The sequence below is a fragment of the Clupea harengus genome, chromosome 17, assembly GCF_900700415.2.
Source record: "Clupea harengus chromosome 17, Ch_v2.0.2, whole genome shotgun sequence".
In the NCBI taxonomy this organism is placed as follows: domain Eukaryota; kingdom Metazoa; phylum Chordata; class Actinopteri; order Clupeiformes; family Clupeidae; genus Clupea; species Clupea harengus.
In genome coordinates this window covers 11,323,274-11,344,620 of record NC_045168.1, presented here as the reverse complement: position 1 = coordinate 11,344,620, position 21,347 = coordinate 11,323,274, and the positions used below count along the sequence as shown (strand labels likewise).

Here is a 21,347-nt window from a genome sequence, read left to right as displayed (position 1 = left end):
TGCTAGAACCGCTTTGGAAAAATCCTCCCTGCTGTGGAACATGTTATTCTGGCAAGTATTCACTTGTAAATCCTGGAAAATCCTTGCAGTTAAGTACGGGCAGTAACCAAAGATCAACGAATCATGTGTTCTGTGTGATGTGGGAATTAAAAAGTGTCTCCATTTAATTGCTGAACTGAAGGTGAAATTTAAATTGGGGGAAGTTCTGCTGTGAACTTGCCAGGCTGCAGCGCATGTTGGCATGAGCTCAGTTGCTTTGTTTGTTTACGACAGGAGAGGTGCAAGGGGTCGGGTCACGCAGAGGTCAGGAGTAATTTGTCGTCTTTTTCACGAGCCGTGTGGACAACATTTGTCTCCAGGGGCTCTCGGAGACTTGCTGCACTTACTTTGGCATTCCTGGAATTCCTGATGTAGGGAGTTGATGCAATCTTACAGTGCCTTGCTAGACAATGAGACACAGGCCCTCCTCAGCTCCACTGAGCGATGGCTGGCAAACCGGCAGTTTGCCTCTGGCAAGAAGAAGAGGACAAACCATGTAGGGTGGCCTGTAACCTTTCTGCTTTGAGTTTCTTTCCTGTGGTTTTCCTCAATTCAGCCTGTCAAAACTAATAGCAGGCAGATTCCTCTGATGGCTCAACCAAGAGTACAGCATGCCACATAGAGATGGTACAAATATTACATTAAAAAATAAGGTATCAGAACACCCAATATGGGACACCAGTACTGAGGCAATAAAGGGCTATATCCAGATGTTTTTGAACATGTTGAACAAAACTGTTTAATTATTGTTTTGAAAAGTACAATATTTAGAATCCTTGGACTTTTGGCATTGTTGTTGTTTTCATGGTAGTCAGTACATGCGGTGATGGCACATATATGAAAGTACTTTCCCTGATTTGGAAAGTACACAGAAAGAACTTTCTTAAGTGTAATATACTAGATATGTCCTGTACCCATTTAGAAAAGTTAGTAAGAATGTTTTTGTTGTATACCAGTATTTTCACAGTATGAATTTCAGATAAACTCCTCAAAAAATAAGATTCACTTTTTCCAAATTTAGGTTGTAATAATTTGGCATCGAATCGGAAATAGTGGGGATATGATCAAAATGAGCTCAGAGCTTGAATTCTGCCCTAATGCCAGACAGGAAATAATCTTTAACAGTCTTTGAGAAATTAACTCCAGTGTGAGTTTAAGTTCCATGTTCCCTTTGGCTGCCTCATATTCTTTACATCAAAAGAATTCCAGACAAAATCAGTTTTGAGTACCTCAGGCAATATTTATGAAACTGTCACTGACATAATGTAGTAAAGGTGGTATCAGTATATAAGCATGTTTGAGGGAAGACTGCTGTAGCATGACTGCCCCGTATGTTTTGTTGAACACAGCTGCTTCACAGTGAGAGTTACAAATGAGCTCCACAGATGTCAGCTAAGTCCCCCTCCTCAGCCCCCCCCCCCCCCACACACACACCCTCCTCACACACACACACACACACACACACACACACACACACACACACACACAGCCCTTTCAGCCCTTTTGTTTTTTTTTGTTTACTGCTCTGCACTGTACTCTTTCTGTAGCCTGCCTGATTGTGCCCCCCCCCCCCCCCAGAGGAAGGGCTGTTTGTGAGGTCATTACATGATCACACCTCAACAGTCACGTCTCAGTCTCCACCTGGCCCAGTAAAGCGCTCTGCTCTGCGTGTATGACTCGAGTCTTTTCCATTCAGATTCCCGCTAACTCATGGTCGGCTGCCATCCCAGTGGCCTGGTTATGAGGCAAGATGGAGTCCTTATATGGCCCGTGATAGAATCATGTACGTTTTACAGGAGCAGGCAGGCAGGCACGCCAGAAGCCTGTGTCGGAGAAAAAAAGACTGGCGTGAGCGAATGGCCAAGCAATGCAGACAGGCGGTGGGGCTGACTTTCGGGTGGAAATGGGAGGCAAAGGCTCTTTTCATTAGAAGTGTCCCACCGGAACCCTGAACCCTGAGTCACGAACGCCCTGTGTCTGGCTTCGCTCAAAACATTCCCCCATTGGAGAACTCCCCACTCAACAACCCCGTTCTCTGTACGACGAGATAAAGTACTCTTACAGCCTTGGCTTGACCTCCCTCTTGTAAAATTTATGACTCCAATACTAAAATCCCCCAGCATATAATAACACATTAAAAAAGATTGCATATTTGCCATGATAAGAATAATGATGCCAGTGATCTTTCTTATTTAATTTGTTGGGCAATAATTTATCAACCCAAAATCAGCTTGTGTTATTCCTTCCTAGAAAGCTGGCAGAGCTGTGAAATGACTCCCCCACCAAAGCTGAACAAATCCATTTTCCTATTGACCAGACAGGCAGATGTATTGGGTGTCAGCCATCTGACTCATGTCTTGAGAAGTCATAATCGGTATGAATTGGTGATGGGGAGAGTCTGCATTCAATTGTTACACTTTTCAGTCCCTACAGGATCTTGCAAGGGTTTGTTTTGATTGTTGCGGCCAAAAGTGACTGCGGCCAAAAGTTTTTGAATTCTCAAAAAATGCTGAGGTGATTTTGAATTTTTTTGTAAAATCAGGCTCTTGTGAGTGTTTGTTTTGATTGTTGCGACCAGTTGGCTGTGGTGGTTAACATTACGTTCATTTTGAGGTCAATAAATAATAAATAATGCAGAAAGTCCATGACTGTGGTTTTTTTTTTTTTTTTGATTAGAAAAAATTGCAACCCTGTAAACCATTGAATTTGCAAGATAACAAAATCCTGGAGGGACAGTTTTTTTTTTTATCACTGCTGGCTTATTTATCTCCCCCTCCTTAAATAGCTGTGCTGTCATTCTTTATGACTCCTCAGCTCTCGGAAATGGCCCAGGCTTCAGCTGGGATATCCGTTCCCTCTCTCCCTGCCTGCAGAAGTGATTTATTGTCGTTGAAAGTGAAATCACATTTTCCTGTTAGTGATCAAAGAAGGAACACAAAAAAACGGGGCACGGCAGAAATATTGACTATTCCAGCTTCCCTTTTGGTCTTCCCTTGGTTTTCTAATGAGTGTCAACATCCCTGGATGATATCTGGTGTGAAGGTTAAGTCAGGAGAGATCATATAGTTTTTCACTGGTCATATTTGAATCAGAAGGTTTTTTTTTAGCACAGAATAGAGACGCCCCAGCTATTAAAAAAAGTGACAAACAGTTAAAAACATTTATAGATCGAAATAAATGCAGAGGTGGGTGTCTAGATTAGGACTAGAGGTGGGTGTCTAGATTAGGACTAGAGGTGGGTGTCTAGATTAGGACTGGTAACTTGTTTGGATTTGAACTTCAGTTTTTTTCCGTTGTGTAGACCGACACGCACAATTAGCTGATACAGGAGGTGGTACCCATTAAAAGCCTTTCTGTATATATGTGTATGGAAAACTGTATGACCCTCACAAATTCTCGTCGCAAAATCAAATTAGTTCAGTTCGTTCCATGAGGGTTTGTACACAGAAATAAATCGGTCTAGTACACTAAATAACGCTGTACAACTGCAATTTTTTGCACACATACAAGTTAAATACCCCTTTTGGGTAGGAGCGTATGGTGTTTAAAATCTGTTATCCTGGTTGATACAGAAATCAATATTAAGTAACATGTACCCGCGTGAGGCTGTTAATAGGTTTCGGGCGTTAATAGGTGCCGTTACGATACTCATACTCTACTGTATACATCATACTGTACTACTAGTAGTATAGGACTACTCATATAGTACTGTTTACATAATATACTATACCATATACTATAGTACAAGTAGGCTACATGTTTTTCTTCTATCCATGTTTCTTTTATTTCCTCACCAAGTGAAGCAGCTCTTTTTCTTCCTCCTCCCAACCCAGCTCTTTCTCCTCCACCCCTCTCTGGTGGTTTTCTGCCAACACACTCCAAAGACGCTCCTTTCTGGATAGCGTTACCTGTGATGCATGGTGTACACAACCCTGAGCTCCCAATCTCCACATTGCTGTTTTCTTAAGATTTCTCTGGGACTGTTCCCCAGCAGGTTCTCAAGGATGATTTACGATCAGGCCAAACCTGGTCCTGATCACATCCTTGGCCTTTGAATGTGTTTTCTCACGAGGCTGTGGTGCCCACTTCCCTTTGGTCTCCCGTCCCCTCCAGATCCTAGCGGAAATGTTGCGGAAACCTGAGATGTTCCTTTATGTTCCTGTGTTCTGGAGTAGAAACCAGTTCTCGACGTGTTTACATAGGTCTGAGGTTCGGTTGTGGTCTGGTTTGGAGTAACTGTACACCCTCTACTTCAGAAGTGAAAAAACAGCATATATACATTTTGGTGGAGTGCCTCTTGGAAATGGAGCCAGGAGTTTGGTTAGAACATTTGTCTGGTTTCTTGTGCTCAAGAGAATAATCCTGTATCCATTTATGTATTTGGTAAGGACTGTTTGTAGGTTTCATTGGCAGCCCAGAGGGCCTCATTTACTAACATTGCGACCGCAGCGCAATCAGCGCCTTTTCCAAACCGCATATAGTGCACGGTATTTTGCATCCTATTTATCAAGACAAGAACCTCGCCGCGTCATCTGCGCCTAACACCGCCCATTTGTGTTATTTAGCGCTCCGCTAAAATAAGGAAGAAAGAGAAATCCATGAGGTTTTGGTTCACGAGGTTACAGCAAACTAACCCGGGTAAATATAGAAACTCATAAATATTTCACATTAAAAGTTGTGATCACTTTGAATTCAAGACTGTCTTTTATTATACCGAACACAGGATTTCATTATATGCTGATGATATCTTACTCTATGTCAACGATGCAGGGTCCTCAATTCCACATTTATTATCCACCTTTGAGTTATTCAGCTCTTTATCTGGTTATACAATCAATTGGACTAAATCATCATTAATGCACTTAAATTCAGCCCCATCACTCACGCCTCTCCCATCCTACATTCCAATAGTAAGGCAGTTTAGGTACCTTGGTGTGGACATATTCCCTTCTACATCTCTCATTGCATCACGGAACTACCAAGGCTTATATGATAAAATTGAGAAAGATCTTGAACGCTGGTCTAAACTCCCAAACTCCCTTCAAGCGCGCATATCAATAATAAAAATGGATGTACTTCCTCGCATTAACTTTTACTCCTCTATGGTTCCTCTTGCACCCCCAAAGATGTATTAGGAAAAATTGGATTTACTCACATCTAAATTTGTATGGAATGGGAAGAGACCACGTTTGAAATTAAAAACCCTTCAACGAGACAGGACACAAGGAGGATTAGCTTTACCTAACTTTAAAACGTATTTTTGGTCTTTTGTTCTTCGCCCCCTGTCTGCATGGTTTAATCCTAATGCATCTGTCTCCTGGAGACCAATTGAGGAGAATTTGTCACAACCTCATAGACTACAAGACCTGACGTACTCCAATATACCATCTAAAGAAGCTAAAAAAAAGTTTAGGTCCTCTGGTGTCTTTTTTACTCATAACCTGCCGCACTGTCTTGAAACACGCTAAGGTCGATCTTAAATGGCACAAGCATTCTCCTGTATTCAATAATTTTTCTCTTCTTATTGGCAATGCACCTTTTTCTTTTCCACAGTGGATGGATAGGGGAGTTTATGTTCAAGATTTTTATGATGACAATGGTCTACGAGCTTTCAATGATCTGCAAGATGAATACAGTTTGCCCGGCAAATCATTTTTCTTTTATTTACAACTGAGATCTGCCATGAAGGCATATGGTGTCCCTTGGGGTGTACCACTCCTAACACACCCTTTGCATAAAATATTTGCTGTACAAAGACAGACACGTGGGATGGTTTCAAAACTTTATAAATTTATCTCTGAATCTTATGCATCCTTACCAGTAGAAAGTGTATGGTGTAGGGACCTACCTTCTGAGGATGAGAAAGAGATTTGCTGGGACACAGTATGGGAGAATCTTCATGATACCTCCAAAAACCCTGAGGAGGGGTGGGGGGGTGGGGATAACTGTCCTGTTTCTGTTTTGTGTATGTTTTTGTATTGATCTAAAATGTAAAACCTGTGCTTTTTTTGTATCTCTACCTTTATATTATCAATAAAGATTTGATTAAAAAAAAAGGACTCTTTTATTGGTGAGCTGATTTTGGAAAATTAAACTTTTCAGCAAACATTGAGTTTTGGGGTTGCTATGGTTACCCCTCAGGGTGCCTGTGCAGCTTCATATTAACGAGTTTATGTTCACAAGTTCATATTCACACATATTAACATGAGGTAATCACACACAGGCAACTGCAAACTGTTAAGATGGTTCCCTAAGATAAAGATATCTAGGATAGTTAATAGCCAGGTTAACTGCTCCATAGCATCCCGTTAAATAGTCTGGTAGGAATACATGACACCCCCTATATTTTAAAACGGCATATTCCTGAACACTGAAAACCAGGCTTTTCAAAAATGCTGCCCTAGGCAGATCCATTTGAAAACTGGAGTTGTAGCGTGGACAGGGGCAACTGAAGTTTTCAGACGTTCGGTTGGCATGGCACTGGGGGTAGCTTGCGCTCGAGAGGCTATAACGTCAAAATAAACATGGAAGGTGAAATAAATATGCTGCTCTATCTCTACAATGTACTTAGTTTAGTTAGTGTACTTCGATTACAAGTACTTTTCCTGAATAGATACGCGTTACTGCTGCACAGAAGGCGAGCACTGTACTCTGTGTGCTTGAACTATGGGTGAAAATACAGTTTAAAGTAAACCATGCAATGAGCGGCGATTCTGGGTAAAGCGTGGCCGAACAGCTAAATATATAAAATAGTGCTGTCAGTTTAACGCGTTATTAACGGCGTTAACGCAAACCCATTTTAACGCCGTTAATTTTTTTATCGCGAGATTAACGCGATTTTTTTTTATTTTTTTTTTTTTAGATTAACGTTCTTTTTGGCCTCGCAAACTGTGTAGTAGGCTAACGTTACGGTTTGAGTGAATGGTGAGCGCAATACGGCTAAATGGATGATAAAAAGCTTCTGAATAGAAAGTTTACTTTTAAAAGTTGTGTTGTGCAAAAGAAGCAATCTTCACTGTTGTCTGAAAATGTCAACAGGCAGCTGGCTGAAAGCAAAGAAGTAGTAGGCTTACCTTTTATTGGTAACCTAACTGTTACGGTTCATTGTTTCTGAAATAAGAGGCCTGACTGCTATGTTCTCAGCAAACTTGAAAAAAAGAAAATATTAAGCCATGGTTTAACTGCACTATAGGCTGAGTCCTTGTTTACCTGAAATGTGCACTTTATAATTTTATTTTGTACCGCCCTGTTTGGCAATGTTGGTTTTCAATAAAATAAAACATTTGCATAAAGCAAGCCAATCCACTTTTCCATGTTGATAAGGGCATTAAAATAAAAATTAAATTATGGAAAAAATAAATAAACGAAGGGACATTTAGAATAGATACAAATTTGCGATTAATCGCGATTCATTTTGAGTTAACTATGACATAAATGCGATTAATCGCGATTAAATATTTTAATCGTTTGACAGCACTAATATAAAAATAACATTTCTGATGTTCGTGTTTTTCAAATTTCTCGCAGGCACATGGTTTTCATTAAGCAGCTGATATGTCATGCTGAAACACCTCTTGTTTTGTTACTAATACATAATTAGGCGCACTTTACGCATCTCCTCCCATCTCTTTGCGACCAACACCCACTTTCCCTTATACCCTCCCAGCAGCAGTAATCTAAAGTGCGCCTCCTTTGTAAATACGGTTTTATGTTTTTACCCGCTATTTTACACCTGAAATGGCCGCAATCCTGTTAGTAAATGAGGCCCAGAGAATCTTGACAGGCATGATATGTGTTTTCATTTCTGATTGTCTTTTTTTTCTTATGTCTGCAGAGAAATTACTTGTGCTTACTGTTGCCACACAAGAAACTGATGGCTTTCTTCGCTTCATGCAGTCAGCAAACTATTTCAACTATACTGTGAAGGTAAGCCAAGCTAATCTTCTGGCCCCCACAAATATCTCCTCCAATCCACTCATTAGTCCTGAAATAACCACCCAATTACTAGCAATCAGTTATATCACCAAGGGAGAATGTTAAACGAAGCCATCTGCAGTATGTTTAGCTTGAATGAACTCTCCGTCACATAATGCCCCACTGCTCTGTTTCTGGCAATGGCCAAGGAGATGCTCCTTGAGCCTGAGGATTTGACTTTCGCTTTCTGTGTTGTTACAGGTGCTGGGGATGGGAGAGGACTGGAGGGGGGGAGACGTGGGCAGGTCTATCGGTGGTGGGCAGAAAGTCAGACTACTGAAGGAGGCCATGGAGGGCCTGGCAGACCAAGAGGACCTGGTGGTCTTGTCAGTGGACAGGTACAGTGGCTGCACAATGATTAAATGTGACCCAGAGGGTCAGAAGCAAGAGGAGACCGGTCCCTCTACAGTCATTTGTTTAAGCTCACTTTCCCCAGACTAACACACATCTGCCAGCATTCACAGGCCATTCACAGCAGCCGTACTCTATAATGTCAGGCCAAGGCTATTCCTTGGGGTTCAGCTAATTAAGAATGAGGTTTCAGTTTATTTTTTTGCTCCATTTTCACTCTTTGTGGAAACCAAATGCCCCTTTTATAAATATCATTCTGCCCTGACCAAAATGGTTATATATGGGGTTTAGCTACCTGTTCATTTAAACTGCTCAATTGACACTGGAGGTCAACCAATTTCTAATCCTGGCGCAAAGGTGGATTTTTTTATTGCCATTTTGTGTAAAAATTCATTAGCATCACATGAGATTTTTTTAAGCTCCATTATATGTGCGTGAGTATGAGAGTGTGGGTGCATGTGTTTGCATGTAAGTGCTTATGTGGCAGCCAAACGAAAATAAAAAGATCTAAAGCATTTCTCCAGATGTAATGCACTGATAACTATGGGCTCTTGTAAATTACGTTATTGTTTTGGTCAATTAACTTAATCAGACATAATGAAGGCTCCATGTTGTAGTTCTATACCGTATGAAATAGCAGAACGTCCACTTATAATGAGGGTGTGAAGTAGAACACCTCCCATTTCTGCCATGACGATCCATTAAATAGAGAATAACCGTCAATTATCGCGATCAGAGTGTAAAATGAGCCACGTCCTCAAAACAGTGCTCTTTTACCTGCTGCTGCACAAGCTGTTTTTTGTTTATGTACGAAAGTGATAAATGATGCCCTCCCATACACACGTTCACAGCAAGTTGTTATTATAGGGTTCAGACGAACCTTGAAGCCACTAATTACACATAGAAGTAAAGGGGAGGTGGAGGTGGAGGTTTGCTACTTTATTTATGGTTATTTTTAAAGACTTCCAGATCAAAGCTTACTTTATACCGATAACAAACTTCGCCCATACATTCATTTCTGAATAGTTGGGCCGTGTGAACGCCCAGAAACTCACTTAAACACACATCGAAGTGAATATACACTCTGTGTGCTGTGGGAAGATCGCTATCTAGCTGAAGACAATTGGCACCCACCACTACAACACTTCACCACTGGGTTTTCCATTGATTCTGATAGGCTTATACTAGGTGATGGGACATTGTTTCAAGCCAAAGACAGGGGTACATCAAGATGTGCACCGACTTCATGTGCTCTCCAGATGTGCAGATATACCTCACCTGGATTGGGACTGATGACTTTAGCGGTAGCTCCCATGCTGAGGAATATTGACGGTGCTTGTAATTTGTGAACAGTGCACCTCTGCCTGCCCTCAAGGTCCTGTGTCTGTGTTTCTGTTGTTACAGAGGCTAGGGTTGGCTGTATGGAGAGAGTTGGGAAACAGCTCTGTGTTATTTGGATATGTTCTCCACCCTTTATCTTCAGCAGACATGAAGTAAACTGGTGTGAGAGGTTGAGTGGTTCAGCATTCCTGTGCATTCCTTTTAGTTTGCGTAATGATCCTAAGGTTTTAAAGAGTCAAAGTCAATGTGGAAGTTTCAAGCAGAGGCCGACGATGATAAAGCATGCAATTTCTTTTCATGGTATTTTTTCTGACCCCTCTCTCTCTCTCTCTCTCTCTCTCTCTCTCTCTCTCTCTCTCTCCACAGCTATGATGTCATTTTTGCCGGCAGCCCCGAAGAGCTTCTGAGGAAGTTTCAGCAGGCCAATCACAAGGTCATGTTTGCTGCCGAGGGCCTGATTTGGCCAGATAGGAGGCTCGCAGAGAAGTACCCGTCTGTTCGCAGTGGGAAGCGCTTCCTCAACTCTGGAGGTGGGTAGAACTCGTACTCAGGCTGCTAGGGCATCATGGGAAGTTGTGTTTATTTATTTAGATGCCCCATGATGTGCCACCATAGTTGAGCCCAAAATGTTTGTATTGTCCTGCTGTTGACTGACCACCAATCAGCTGAAATGGTCTCAAATCATTTTCCAGGACCACCAACACTGCATGACCTAGTTTAACCTATTATTTTTTTCTCTTTGACTGCCCACAGTTACAGGAAACCCTATGATTAGAATATTATTCCTGTTTGAAAAGAGTAAAGCACTAAAAGCAATAAAAGCATCTTCCTCTTTCCATTCCTTCTCCATGCTCCGTGCCGTTTTGACCAGCTTTGATTGACGGATATCCTTGGAGTCCAGTTCTTGATGTTGTGCTTCTGTTTGCTTAAATGCAGATGTTGAGAGGAGACTCATGAATGGAATACATCTGTAATGCTGTTTACGGGGTGAGCCTGGCTTGAGCCTGCCTTACAGAAGGCTCTGGAGACTCAAATCAATGTTAAAAAGCTGTTATTTTGATACAAGCATACTGTAGCATTGCTGTCCTGGGGCCTGGGTTGGATGTGTGGGCTAGAACATTCTGCTGCCTTTAGCATGAGCTCACAAGTGATCCATCTTGTGATTCCCTGAAGCCCAGATACTTCAGAACCTCAGTGTTCCCTATGGATACAGGAAATGTTATGCAATTGACATTTAACCCATGCCTCCAACACTTGCATATATAATTCACACACATACACACACTCTCATACATACAAGTGTGCACGCTGACAGATGCATCCCATGAGAAATGTATCAGATGAATCAGTCCCACAAGAGTAATAATCTCAAACATTATCCTTCTTTGTCCTCCCTCACCACCTGCCCCTAACCACACATACATACACACACACACACACACACACACACACACACACACACACACTAACGCATGCATACACACATACACGGTGGACACACACACACTTCCGTATCATACAGATACACTTCTCCTCACTCCTTCTCCCTTGCTGAACCACAGTGAGTATGGAGAAATCCATCCCAATCAGAGCACCACCACACAGCCAACCTCATGGAGGCCATGACCCTCTCCAGCCTTAGCTGTCAACACAGTCATTGTTTACCTTCTCCATACTGCTGTCTGCCATTGTTTGGTCAAGGCAGAATTTAGAGTAATGTAAACAACATGATTATACAGGGCCTCCAGAAAGAGGGGGATTTCATTATCTTCACCAGTCCAAAGAAAACGGCAGATAAAGAATGTGTTTGCTCTTGGCCGGTCACATAGTTGCGGTATTTCCTGAAGGACATTTGGATATACTGGTCCATTCAAGTCTTGGGGATTAGGTGAATAGCGCATTCATTTATGTGGGCCGCTTTGAACTCCTCTCTTCTCGTTTCACCCTCTGTTGATCCGCACTCATGCAGCTTCAAATGGGCTGCACCACTATGAGCTATGTTTATTTATCGATGAGACAATTAACAATATGTGGTCACTTGTGTTTGGAAATCACATAGCTTGTTTGGTTGCCTACTGTTTTGAAAAAGGCAGAATTGCTACCCTGGCATCTGTAATTGTGCCTTTGTGAATCATACTCCTGTTAGACCTGTCAGGGTGCTGAGGAATCGATGTCGTTAGCCTGACATGTATGTTTGTTTTGGTTTCTGTGCCCGAACCGTTCACGCAAAATTGAAGGTTGGTCGCAGCATTGTCGGTTTGAGCGTCCAAATCCCAGCGGTGGCTGTTTCGTGGCTGATTCGTCTCACTTGGAAATTTCACTTGAACTTTGGGCGAGGACAGTTGTCTTCTATGTCTCCAGGAAGTAGGAGGACGGGAAAGCAAGGGAGTAAAGCAGTGGGGAAGTCGGTGATGAACTTGGTCCTGTTTCCCTAGAAGGCCTAAATGAGATAAATTGCTCCCGAGAAACGAGGGGAGGGGAAGAGCAGTATTGAAACCACATGTTGCAGTCTTTCACAATAAGCTGCATTTAGTTATTTATCAAGCATAAAGAATCCATGCCATGGTAAAAAAAAAAAGCTATTGAATCACACATATTGGCCAAGTCTTTTGATTGTGTTATCTCCAGCCACTGCTTACTCAGGTCTGGTAGAATGGAGGTGACCACAAAAGATGTGGATTTGTTTATTATTGTAACACGAATAGTCACAAGCTGGATATTTTCAGTAATGCGGACAGCCAATGATTTATGGCTCACTGGTCATGGCCCTCGAGTGGTTCAGACATGCAGCCTCTCAGGCCCACACACACACACACACACACACACACACACACACACACTCCCACATGCTGCTCTAAATTCAGATATTTTTAAATTACGTCTTGGGCCCAAATCAAAGCTTGCAGTAAAACCCAAATGAATGCAGTAATGCTTTAGTTGTAAAATCAGCCCAGTTTACTTCATTTGAGCACCCAGAGGCTTTTTTCCCCCCATTGATGATTGAGTAGCCCTCAGTTGAAGAGCTCTCTAATTCAGTTAGCTGTGCAGAAAGCTTCAGTTTCTCTTCTACATCACCACACATGCGTTGAAAGTCATTGCCTTTGACGTTCATTGTCTTAATTTGAAATGAGACAATATGTTGTGATTAAACTCAAACTCAAGTCTGGTTTATGTTCAGCCAGTGTGCAATATTTAGTAGTTCAAGTCTTATGCAGGACTTTGTCGCTCGTAATTAGGTTTGGCATTGAGGGTGATGTTTGCGAAGCCTTGTCTCTGTGGCTCCTTACAGGGAAAACAAATAGAAGTTAACACGTCGCTCTTGCCAAACAATTGGAAAATGTTTTTTTCTAGCACTATTCTTTTCCTTTCTTTTGGTCCTTTTTTCACAAGTGCAGTATTTGTCCCTCTTCTTGTGTTTACAGTGTCTGAGGGCATTTTAATGATGGTACCTAAAACTGCACAAAGACCAGTGACATAGCCAAACCCTGCAATTTTCTGTTGTGGTCAGTGTGATTCAGGGAGGGAGATGACAACGATTGAGAGCAGTAAGAGCAAAAGAGAAATGGAGAGTGACCTAGAGGGAGTGTGTGTGTGTGTGTGTGTGTGTGTGTGTGTGTGTGTGTGTGTGTGTGTGTGTGTGTGTGTGTGTGTGTGTGTGTGGGGAGAGAGAGGGAATGGACACAGGTTTTCCCAGAAGTTTGAAGGAGCCAACATCTAGCTAAAGGGCCTCTGGGACTTCAGCGTAAGGGGTCTGAAATCCCGCCTGTCCCCCTCTTGCGGTGTGACGGCCAGGACCACAGTGCCGCCCATCACTTGTAGCTTGTTTATCTGGAGGCCTTGCCAGAAGTCTCACTCTTGTGGAAGGTTCTTGGCACTGAACCAGGCTAAGTCTGCCCTGATTTAGCCTTGCAAACATTTTTACAGTCCCCTTAATTGACACATAGGAGGACCATAGTACCCTTTGCGCCCCAACTCTTCATACTCGGTTTTCGTACCCTATACTTTGACTTTATTGAGCCATAAGTGTTTAGAGCATCTGATTTCTTCCACAGGAATCGTTGGATACGCCCCGTACATCAACCGGCTCGTTAAACAGTGGGACCTGCACGATAACGATGATGACCAGCTCTTCTACACCAAGCTTTACGTGGACCCTCATCAGCGGGTAAGAGGCATTCAAAGTTCAGATGGGGTGACGGGTATGGCTGCGTGCAAAAAAAAAGTTACAAGCAGCAAAGTTACAAGCGAGCTTGTAATCCCGTCATATGTACTTATAAAATGCATGGAAACACATCACACCCTCAGAAAACAAACAAACAGGTTAAAAATACACAGCACATTGGTCACTCGGGGACACACGGTCTGAGAATTTCTTCCCTCTCTCTCTCTCTCTCTCTCTCTCTCTCTCTCTGTCACTCTCTCTCTGTCACTCTTTCCCTCTCTTTCGTTTGCCTCTTAGGGGAGTCTGAACATGACCCTGGATCACAAGTGCCAGATTTTTCAGAACTTAAACGGAGCGATTGGTGAGCATTGTTATAAAAAGTCAAAGGTATTTAAAATTGGTTAGCAGTTGTTTCCTGTTTTTTCCAATGCAACGGTGTTCTCCCAGTTTGAGTTAAGTGATTTACAGCGTGGCTCTGCCATTGACACTACTACAAATGCCAAAACTATGCATATTTGGTTGTGAGTATTTGGAGATCCTATCATTGTCCTGTTTTCATGGCCCTTGCAGATGAGGTTATGCTGAAATTCGCAACCGACAGGGTACGTGTGAGGAACACCATGTACGACACACTCCCCGTGGTCGTCCACGGCAACATCAACACCAAGGTGAGTGGCTTCTCTCTCTCTCTCTCTCTCTCTCTCTCTCTCTCTCTCTCTCTTTCTCTCTCTCCCTCTCTCTCTCTCTCTGCATCTTCAACAGAAGGGGAAAGACAAACAGGGCACAGATTTTGGAGATCAGTGATTCACTTGTGTGTTATCATGTGTTATCATGTGTCTCACTTGCTGGCGAGGTGTGTGTCCATGTGTGCCCGCTGACTGGGCGGTTGGTTTCCAGAGAACTGTGCGTTTCCATGGACCTCCAACACGTAGACCTATGGGCTTTGAAGTTCTTACCAGACCTCTTTGGGGGGGCGGGGGGGGGGGTTAGGACTGAGGCCTCAAAGGAACCCAGCTGGTTATTTAGTGAACCAGATCAACTTGGCCAAACCTCATTATTGCCTCACACATCCAGCGGTGTGGCCCTAGACAGCCTGCGGTGGGACGGATGTCTGCTAGATAGGGTAATTTCTCCCTCCCTCTTCTACCCATCCGCCCCCGTCCTATCTATGGTGTTCACAGGCAACCCCACCAGTGCTGAGTCATTCTCTCCAGAGGCTCCAATGGAGACGGGTAATGAGTAGTCATTGGCCTCATTAGCGTGCCTCTCTCTCTCTCTCTCTCTCTCTCTCTCTCTCAGATGGGCTGGCACACTACGGGCCTTGTAGACGTGTCGCCACCAAGCAGCACTGTGCTGTCTGCTCCAACATGTTTGGCTCGGGCTCACACACAAAGCCTTGTAAAACTTCTGTGCAAGCGTGGCTGTGAAGAATCACTTTGTATCCGTTCCCTCGGCCGCTTAAAGACAGCTGTCTGCCCTGGGTGCTCTCCCTAAAGTTGGGAACAGGAAGAGCGAGAGAGAGATCATTTTTCCACGCGAGTCTCTCACTCATTTTTATTGACCTGTAAACTTGTTTGCGTAAAGTAAACAGTGATTGCTTAACGCATCATTTGGTATAATCTGGGCTCTTTAAAAGGCTTTTCAGAGCAGCGTTCCATACATCTGGGTTCCATCTGCTGGCAGTGTTGTGTTTTAGACTGAGGATCCCCCTCATGTTCACAGCTTTGGTTAGCAGTTATCAGGTGCAGCATGTTGATGTGTCTTTGCCTGTCAGTGCAGGCTGTGTTCTTCAAGTCATATTAGCTGCTGTCATTAAATCAAACTCATAGAAATGACATAGAATGAAATAGAGTCTCTCTCTTGCCACAAATCTTTGATTCAGCTAGAGAACCCCCCCCCCAAAAAAAACAAGAACGTTTTATCAGGCATGCTCAATGCTTATTGGCTGCTGGAATGTTCGTCTCTGAGCGAGTTCCCACTAATGCCCTTCGCATTTTGGAATGTTTTTGAAGACGTCTGAGATGAGGCAGTCTAAAATCATCTTGGTTGAGGCATCATCTTTTACGACTAGAACGTGGGTGCGAAGGAATAATTACCGTCTATTTCGTCAATGTATATTTGACAGGCTGCCTATCTTGGTCAACCATTTTTTGGGCCTGACCTGTGAGTGGCCTCTCTAACTCACAAGGGTGAACGCGTCTCTTGCCCTCCCTAAAACAGAACAGAACAGGAAGACAAATGTGGAATTCCAACAGATAAACGCTGTATTTCACAAACGCTGTATTTCATACATCCGCTGGTTTGCTGACTTTGGCTTTGTCTGATCCACATGCTGTCTTGTGTGCTGCTGATAGTCCAAATGTTTTCCCCTCTTTCTTTATTTGACTCTCTCGTACTGTTTTTTTTTCCTTACAGATTTACTTGAACTACTTGGCCAACTACATACCCGATGCCTGGAACTATGAGCAAGGCTGTGGCAACTGCGACCAGAACATGGTGGACTTGTCTCAGGCCAACGTAAGTCAAGCAGTGAAAAAAGCCACACTGGGTTTGATTTTCGGCTCTCTCTACAAACACTAGGGTTAAGTTTGATTTCCAAAGGTTCCAAGATTTCCAAAGTTAAAACAGGAACAGCCGTTTTAAACTCCCATGTTTCCTGCTTCATCCATACACGCATCAGTAAATGTCCTTGCCACCTTAAAGAGAACCATGCAGGGACAGGCACCAGGCATCTAGAATCTGTCTCCAAAACCTCCATTCTCTGAACCTATCCAGTCTCCATTTCGCAGTCCAACATCAACAGTCTGTATGCCCTGCGGGACCCTCATTAAAAGTGCATAAGTGTCTCAGCTGAGCCGCTTGAGGAAGACAGAAGCACACTGCGACTGTGGCCCAGGAAATGGCTTCTCTGGTTTTTTGAAGGGTTCACTTAAAGGGGTGTCACTGTCAACCAGGCTGCTTTTTAGTGGCCTTCTCTGTATGGGTTTTACCCGTTGGGTAAGTTACCGCGGTTGCCCCGAAAATTTGTCATAGGGTTCAGCCAAGGCTGGCAAGGCAGGGACCTTTAAGCCATCTTGGCACGTCCCTCTTCTTCCTTCCTGTGTGTTTTTTTTTTTAACTCTCTCTAGCTTGACATCCCTCACCTGCAATTATTCTACGATGATTGCAACCACATGGAGGGCAGAGAGAAGGTGAAGCAGGACTGTGGAATTAAAGATTGGCCGGTTGTGTTGACGTCTTTACAGCTTCTCCTAAACTCAGCCATAAATGTGTCAGAGGTCATATTGCTCCCAGTAGTGATGACACACCAGAAAAACCAAGATCCGTGGACTACTGCTAGCTAGCTTTGATCCTTTCATAGAAACATTTCCAGTTCTGTTAGAGGGTGTTTAGTTTTTAGTATGGCACATTCTGCTGAGGTTATAGATGTTGGCTGTGTTCATTTATGCTTAGCCATTTATCACATACTTTTGTCCTCTGTAAAAGTTTGTATTTTGCGGTAATTGTTGTACTATTCTTTAAATAAAATGAACTAATTACCATTGTAATGCTAGCTCCATATTCTCCTAGCTGGGCCAGTGCACTCTTGATTAAGAGAACACTTTTGCTGGGTTTCCTTCACCAGCCAGTGGATCACCCAGTAGGATCCTTGAAAGCCCTCTGTTATTGTGGAAGCTCAGTATGGGAACTCTCCCCACACTGGGTCAGTGCTGCCTGTGAGCTCTGATGTCTGTGGTTTCTGGTTTGGCACCGCCAGGGCAGGATGGGTCTGTCCGTCTGAGGCTCTTCTGAAGGGACTGACAGCGCGCCGTCTGAGTCTGTCTTGTGTCCCGTCCCTTGTCTCATCCAACGACCCGTCTCCTCCCTTCCATGGTCTTCTCCAGCAGTACCAATTTAAAAGGCCCACTGGCTTGATCTCTGCAGGGGCACTCCCTCCATCCCAGGAAGGCCGAGCCATCACGGAACTAGCAAATTACATGCTTGAGCTCGGCCTCTTGTTTCATCCAGGCCTTGGCACTCTGCACATGCTGGTCAAGGCCTGGAAAAATGTCTCTCACTGACCAAGCTATACTGTCTCAGGCCATACAGAATATATTGGGAAAGTACTGTGTGCCATGAGACCTTAGGGCTGTGCCATCTAGGGCGGAGGACAATGGTGAGAACTGTCCCCCTGGTTTTCGATCTATGTTGCTCATTTAGCGCACCAAATTGAAGGGTAGCATATTTAACGTATGGTCCAGATTGCCTGCAGTGTTTTGCTTGGAGTGCAGGACTGCCTGTGCTGAAAGGTCAGTGTAGTAATTAGTTGTAGTCCTGCCATGGCGGAGAAGAAGGATGTTTAGCAGCTTTCTGTGAGGTCATCGTTCTGTTAAACGAACCTTTTGCTTTATCTAAACAGGAATACCCGAGTGTGACGGTGGGGGTGTTTATCGAGCAGCCGACCCCTTTCATGCCTGAATTCTTCCAGAGACTTCTTGACATGGATTATCCGAAAGATAAACTGAACGTCTTCATCCACAACAACGTGAGTGCCTGAGCCTGGGAGAGGAAATGGGCTGGGATGAACAATATCAGCTGTTTTTCTGCATCACTCACTCTCCCTTTATCTTTTTCTGTTTCTGTCTTTCGCTCTTTCTTTTTTATCTTGCTGACTGCAGGAAGTTCATCATGAGAGACACATCCAGAGATTCTGGGAAGACAACAAGAACACGTTTGCGAGCTTTAAGGTCGTAGGGCCAGAAGAGAACTTGAGCGAGGGCGAGGCGAGGAACATGGGCATGTGAGTGTCTGCATTCACACATCATTTTGCAGGGATGCTTTGAATACGAGAAAAACATGCGCATGCATACACACACACACACACACACAGACACACACACACACAGACACACACATTATGAGTCTAAATTACAGTGGTATGTCTGAAGAGCCGTGAGCAGTGCATTCTAATTCTTCATCCAAACCAAAAGAAGTCAGACGCTTCCGGAACCGCACTGTTCAATTCAGTTCAGCTCGGCCTCTTGAAGGCAACATGGCGTCGTCTCCCTACAGTTCACCCCAGCATTATATCACATAGCACAATATGGGCCAGACTAATCCTCACCAGTATACTAAACCTCACAAGTCTGAGGACGAGCACACAAAGCCTGTCCCATCCTCATTACAAATCTTTCTGGTGTGTATGGTGGTTATTGAGAGGGGTGGGTGGTCATCAGTCCTTCCAGATGCTAATGCAGATTTATGGTGTGCCAGGTCATTGACTGTGGTGTACACAGCATGTAGGGGGTCACACCTGCTGAGCCTATTCCATGCTGAGGCGACCAGAGTCAGAGACACAGACACAAACAGTACACCTTGCTCTCCAGTGCCTCAGTTATTGATTGACTGATGGTCTGCTGACATGGAAACACACATATTGTTGCTCTCAGCAAAAAGAAGAAGTAGGAAGGACAGGGGGAGGGAGGGATGTAGAAAGAGAGGAGAAAAAAAAAAAAAAGCATTTCCCTTTGAGTTAAAGGAGCCAAGACGTGGGACATGATAATGCAAGGCTTTACGTGAATCTTTCATTTTAATATGCCTGCTTTGTTATCTGCGGCGCCTAAGGCTCGGTAATTGAGAAGCCAATCTCTCCTCTTAGGAACTCAGCTGGTGTATATTTAGGGTCTATGCAAATGTGTGGCTCCGCAAAAATATGCATTTTTAGGCTATCCGTTTGATGGACCTGCCATATTCCATCTGAAATGTTCTGACTATAACTCTGATGAAATGATTTTGAGGCGTGTTGTTGTGGTTGTTCTCACGCAGGGATTCGTGTCGGAAGGACGCACAGTGTGACTACTACTTCAGCATAGACACAGATGTGCAGCTGACCAACAAGCAGACCCTGAAGATCCTCATTGAACAGAACAGGTATGCACCGCGACACTCCCCTGGCACTGTCTGGCAACCAAACATTCCGGAATATTCTACAGTACCCACTCCGTCCCCTGGGGCCGCCTGGTAGGCTTAAAGTGGTGAAACCACAGGAACATTATAGCCGGGCAAATGAAAAAAAAATCCCTCATGGTTTTAAAAATAGTCCCGCATGGCTTCCTGTGGGAGCATCCCAGCTGGAATAGGAATGTCTTTCTGTGTTATACCAAAACAAAATACCTTTTTTCTGTCTCATTCCCATGTGAGAATGTAAAAAAGCACACTTTAAACAGAGGTCTCTGTGGCATACCCTCCCTGTCGTTCCCTCAAGCATTTTTTGGCTGTCGTGCACCCTTAGAGGAAGCCCGGCCGAGATATTTAAAGACACCATTCTCTGTCGTTTGGGTTGGTATTGCTTTGCGTGTGTGTGTGTGTGTGTGTGTGTGTGTGTGTGTGTGTGTGTGTGTGTGTGTGTGTGTGTGTGTGTGTGTGAATCACATTGCAAGAGGGAATGTAAATCTCAACAAAATATATTGTTTTATTGTTCTAAATTGAAATTGTATTGAGGACTCCACAAATACTTTTTGAATGACGTTTCAAAGGGTTCAAAGGGTTTACACGGATGTCTCTTTAAGACAGCGCAGTTGGCCCCAACTAACAGCTGGGAACCTCATTGGCTTTATCTGTTATAACAGCTTCTAATTGCAGGCATCAATGTTTTATCGTATTTTCATGAATTTGCAGACTCATATTTACATATTTGATACTGACATTGACACTGTTCATCCTTCAACTAAAGATTTGCACTGTAGCTAGTTTGCTGTTCCATGGGTGGAACTCCACTGAGCACTTGTGTTACTTGATAACGTCGGATGCACAAATTACAAGTCTTGCATTTTTAGTTTTTCTGGCCTGGTGTTAAAGTTTTCATAGGGCTGCACTTAACGTTGCACCACAAAAAAAAAATGATTCCACCCCCACAAGACGTCACTGATTTTTATGCTCACTGACAGATCCCTTCTTTCTCTCTCTTCTCAGGAAAATAATTGGTCCCCTTGTCACTCGCCATGGCAAACTGTGGTCCAACTTCTGGGGAGCCCTGAGCTTGGATGGTTATTATGCACGATCGGAGGACTACATTGACATTGTGCAGGGCAAGCGTGTGTAAGTAAACCTGGCCGGCGTCCAGACGTCCCCTCCATGTGCCTGTAGCCATGTATTTCTACATGTGTGCCTCTGTCCGCATTATTCACGTTGAGGGAAATATATGAAGCCTTGCATAATTCAAAATATGTCTGTGAGTGAGAGGGAGACCGCAGTGTGAAAATCACAGTCTCTGCATCCCATTAGGCCCGCCAGGCCTCCATTTGGCGACCCAGTCAAGCGACGCATAGAGAGTTTATGAGCACCACTGTGTGAGTGCGTGCGTGTGTGAGCGAAAGTCAGACAAGAGGATAATCGGTGATTATAACAGGCGCATCTTACCGCAGACACAGATGGGAAGGATGGATAACATGTGTTTCGTGGCTGCTGACAGACACACACACACACACACACACACACACAC

The 21,347-nt window shown here is 43.7% G+C and overlaps 1 protein-coding gene across 2 annotated transcripts in view; it reads left to right on the top strand.

The window, feature by feature from the left end:
• The window catches only part of plod2 (procollagen-lysine, 2-oxoglutarate 5-dioxygenase 2), a 36,273-nt gene that overhangs the window by 8,330 nt on the left and 6,596 nt on the right, over positions 1-21,347 (top strand). For both annotated transcript variants that reach the window (XM_012815192.3, XM_012815191.3), the window contains exons 2-12: positions 7,874-7,965; positions 8,215-8,351; positions 10,072-10,235; positions 13,758-13,870; positions 14,165-14,228; positions 14,438-14,535; positions 16,283-16,384; positions 18,267-18,392; positions 18,526-18,647; positions 19,673-19,777; positions 20,819-20,944. In XM_012815192.3, the coding sequence (XP_012670646.1) occupies positions 7,874-7,965; positions 8,215-8,351; positions 10,072-10,235; positions 13,758-13,870; positions 14,165-14,228; positions 14,438-14,535; positions 16,283-16,384; positions 18,267-18,392; positions 18,526-18,647; positions 19,673-19,777; positions 20,819-20,944 (1,249 nt within the window). The remainder of the gene's footprint in view (positions 1-7,873; positions 7,966-8,214; positions 8,352-10,071; positions 10,236-13,757; positions 13,871-14,164; positions 14,229-14,437; positions 14,536-16,282; positions 16,385-18,266; positions 18,393-18,525; positions 18,648-19,672; positions 19,778-20,818; positions 20,945-21,347) is intronic.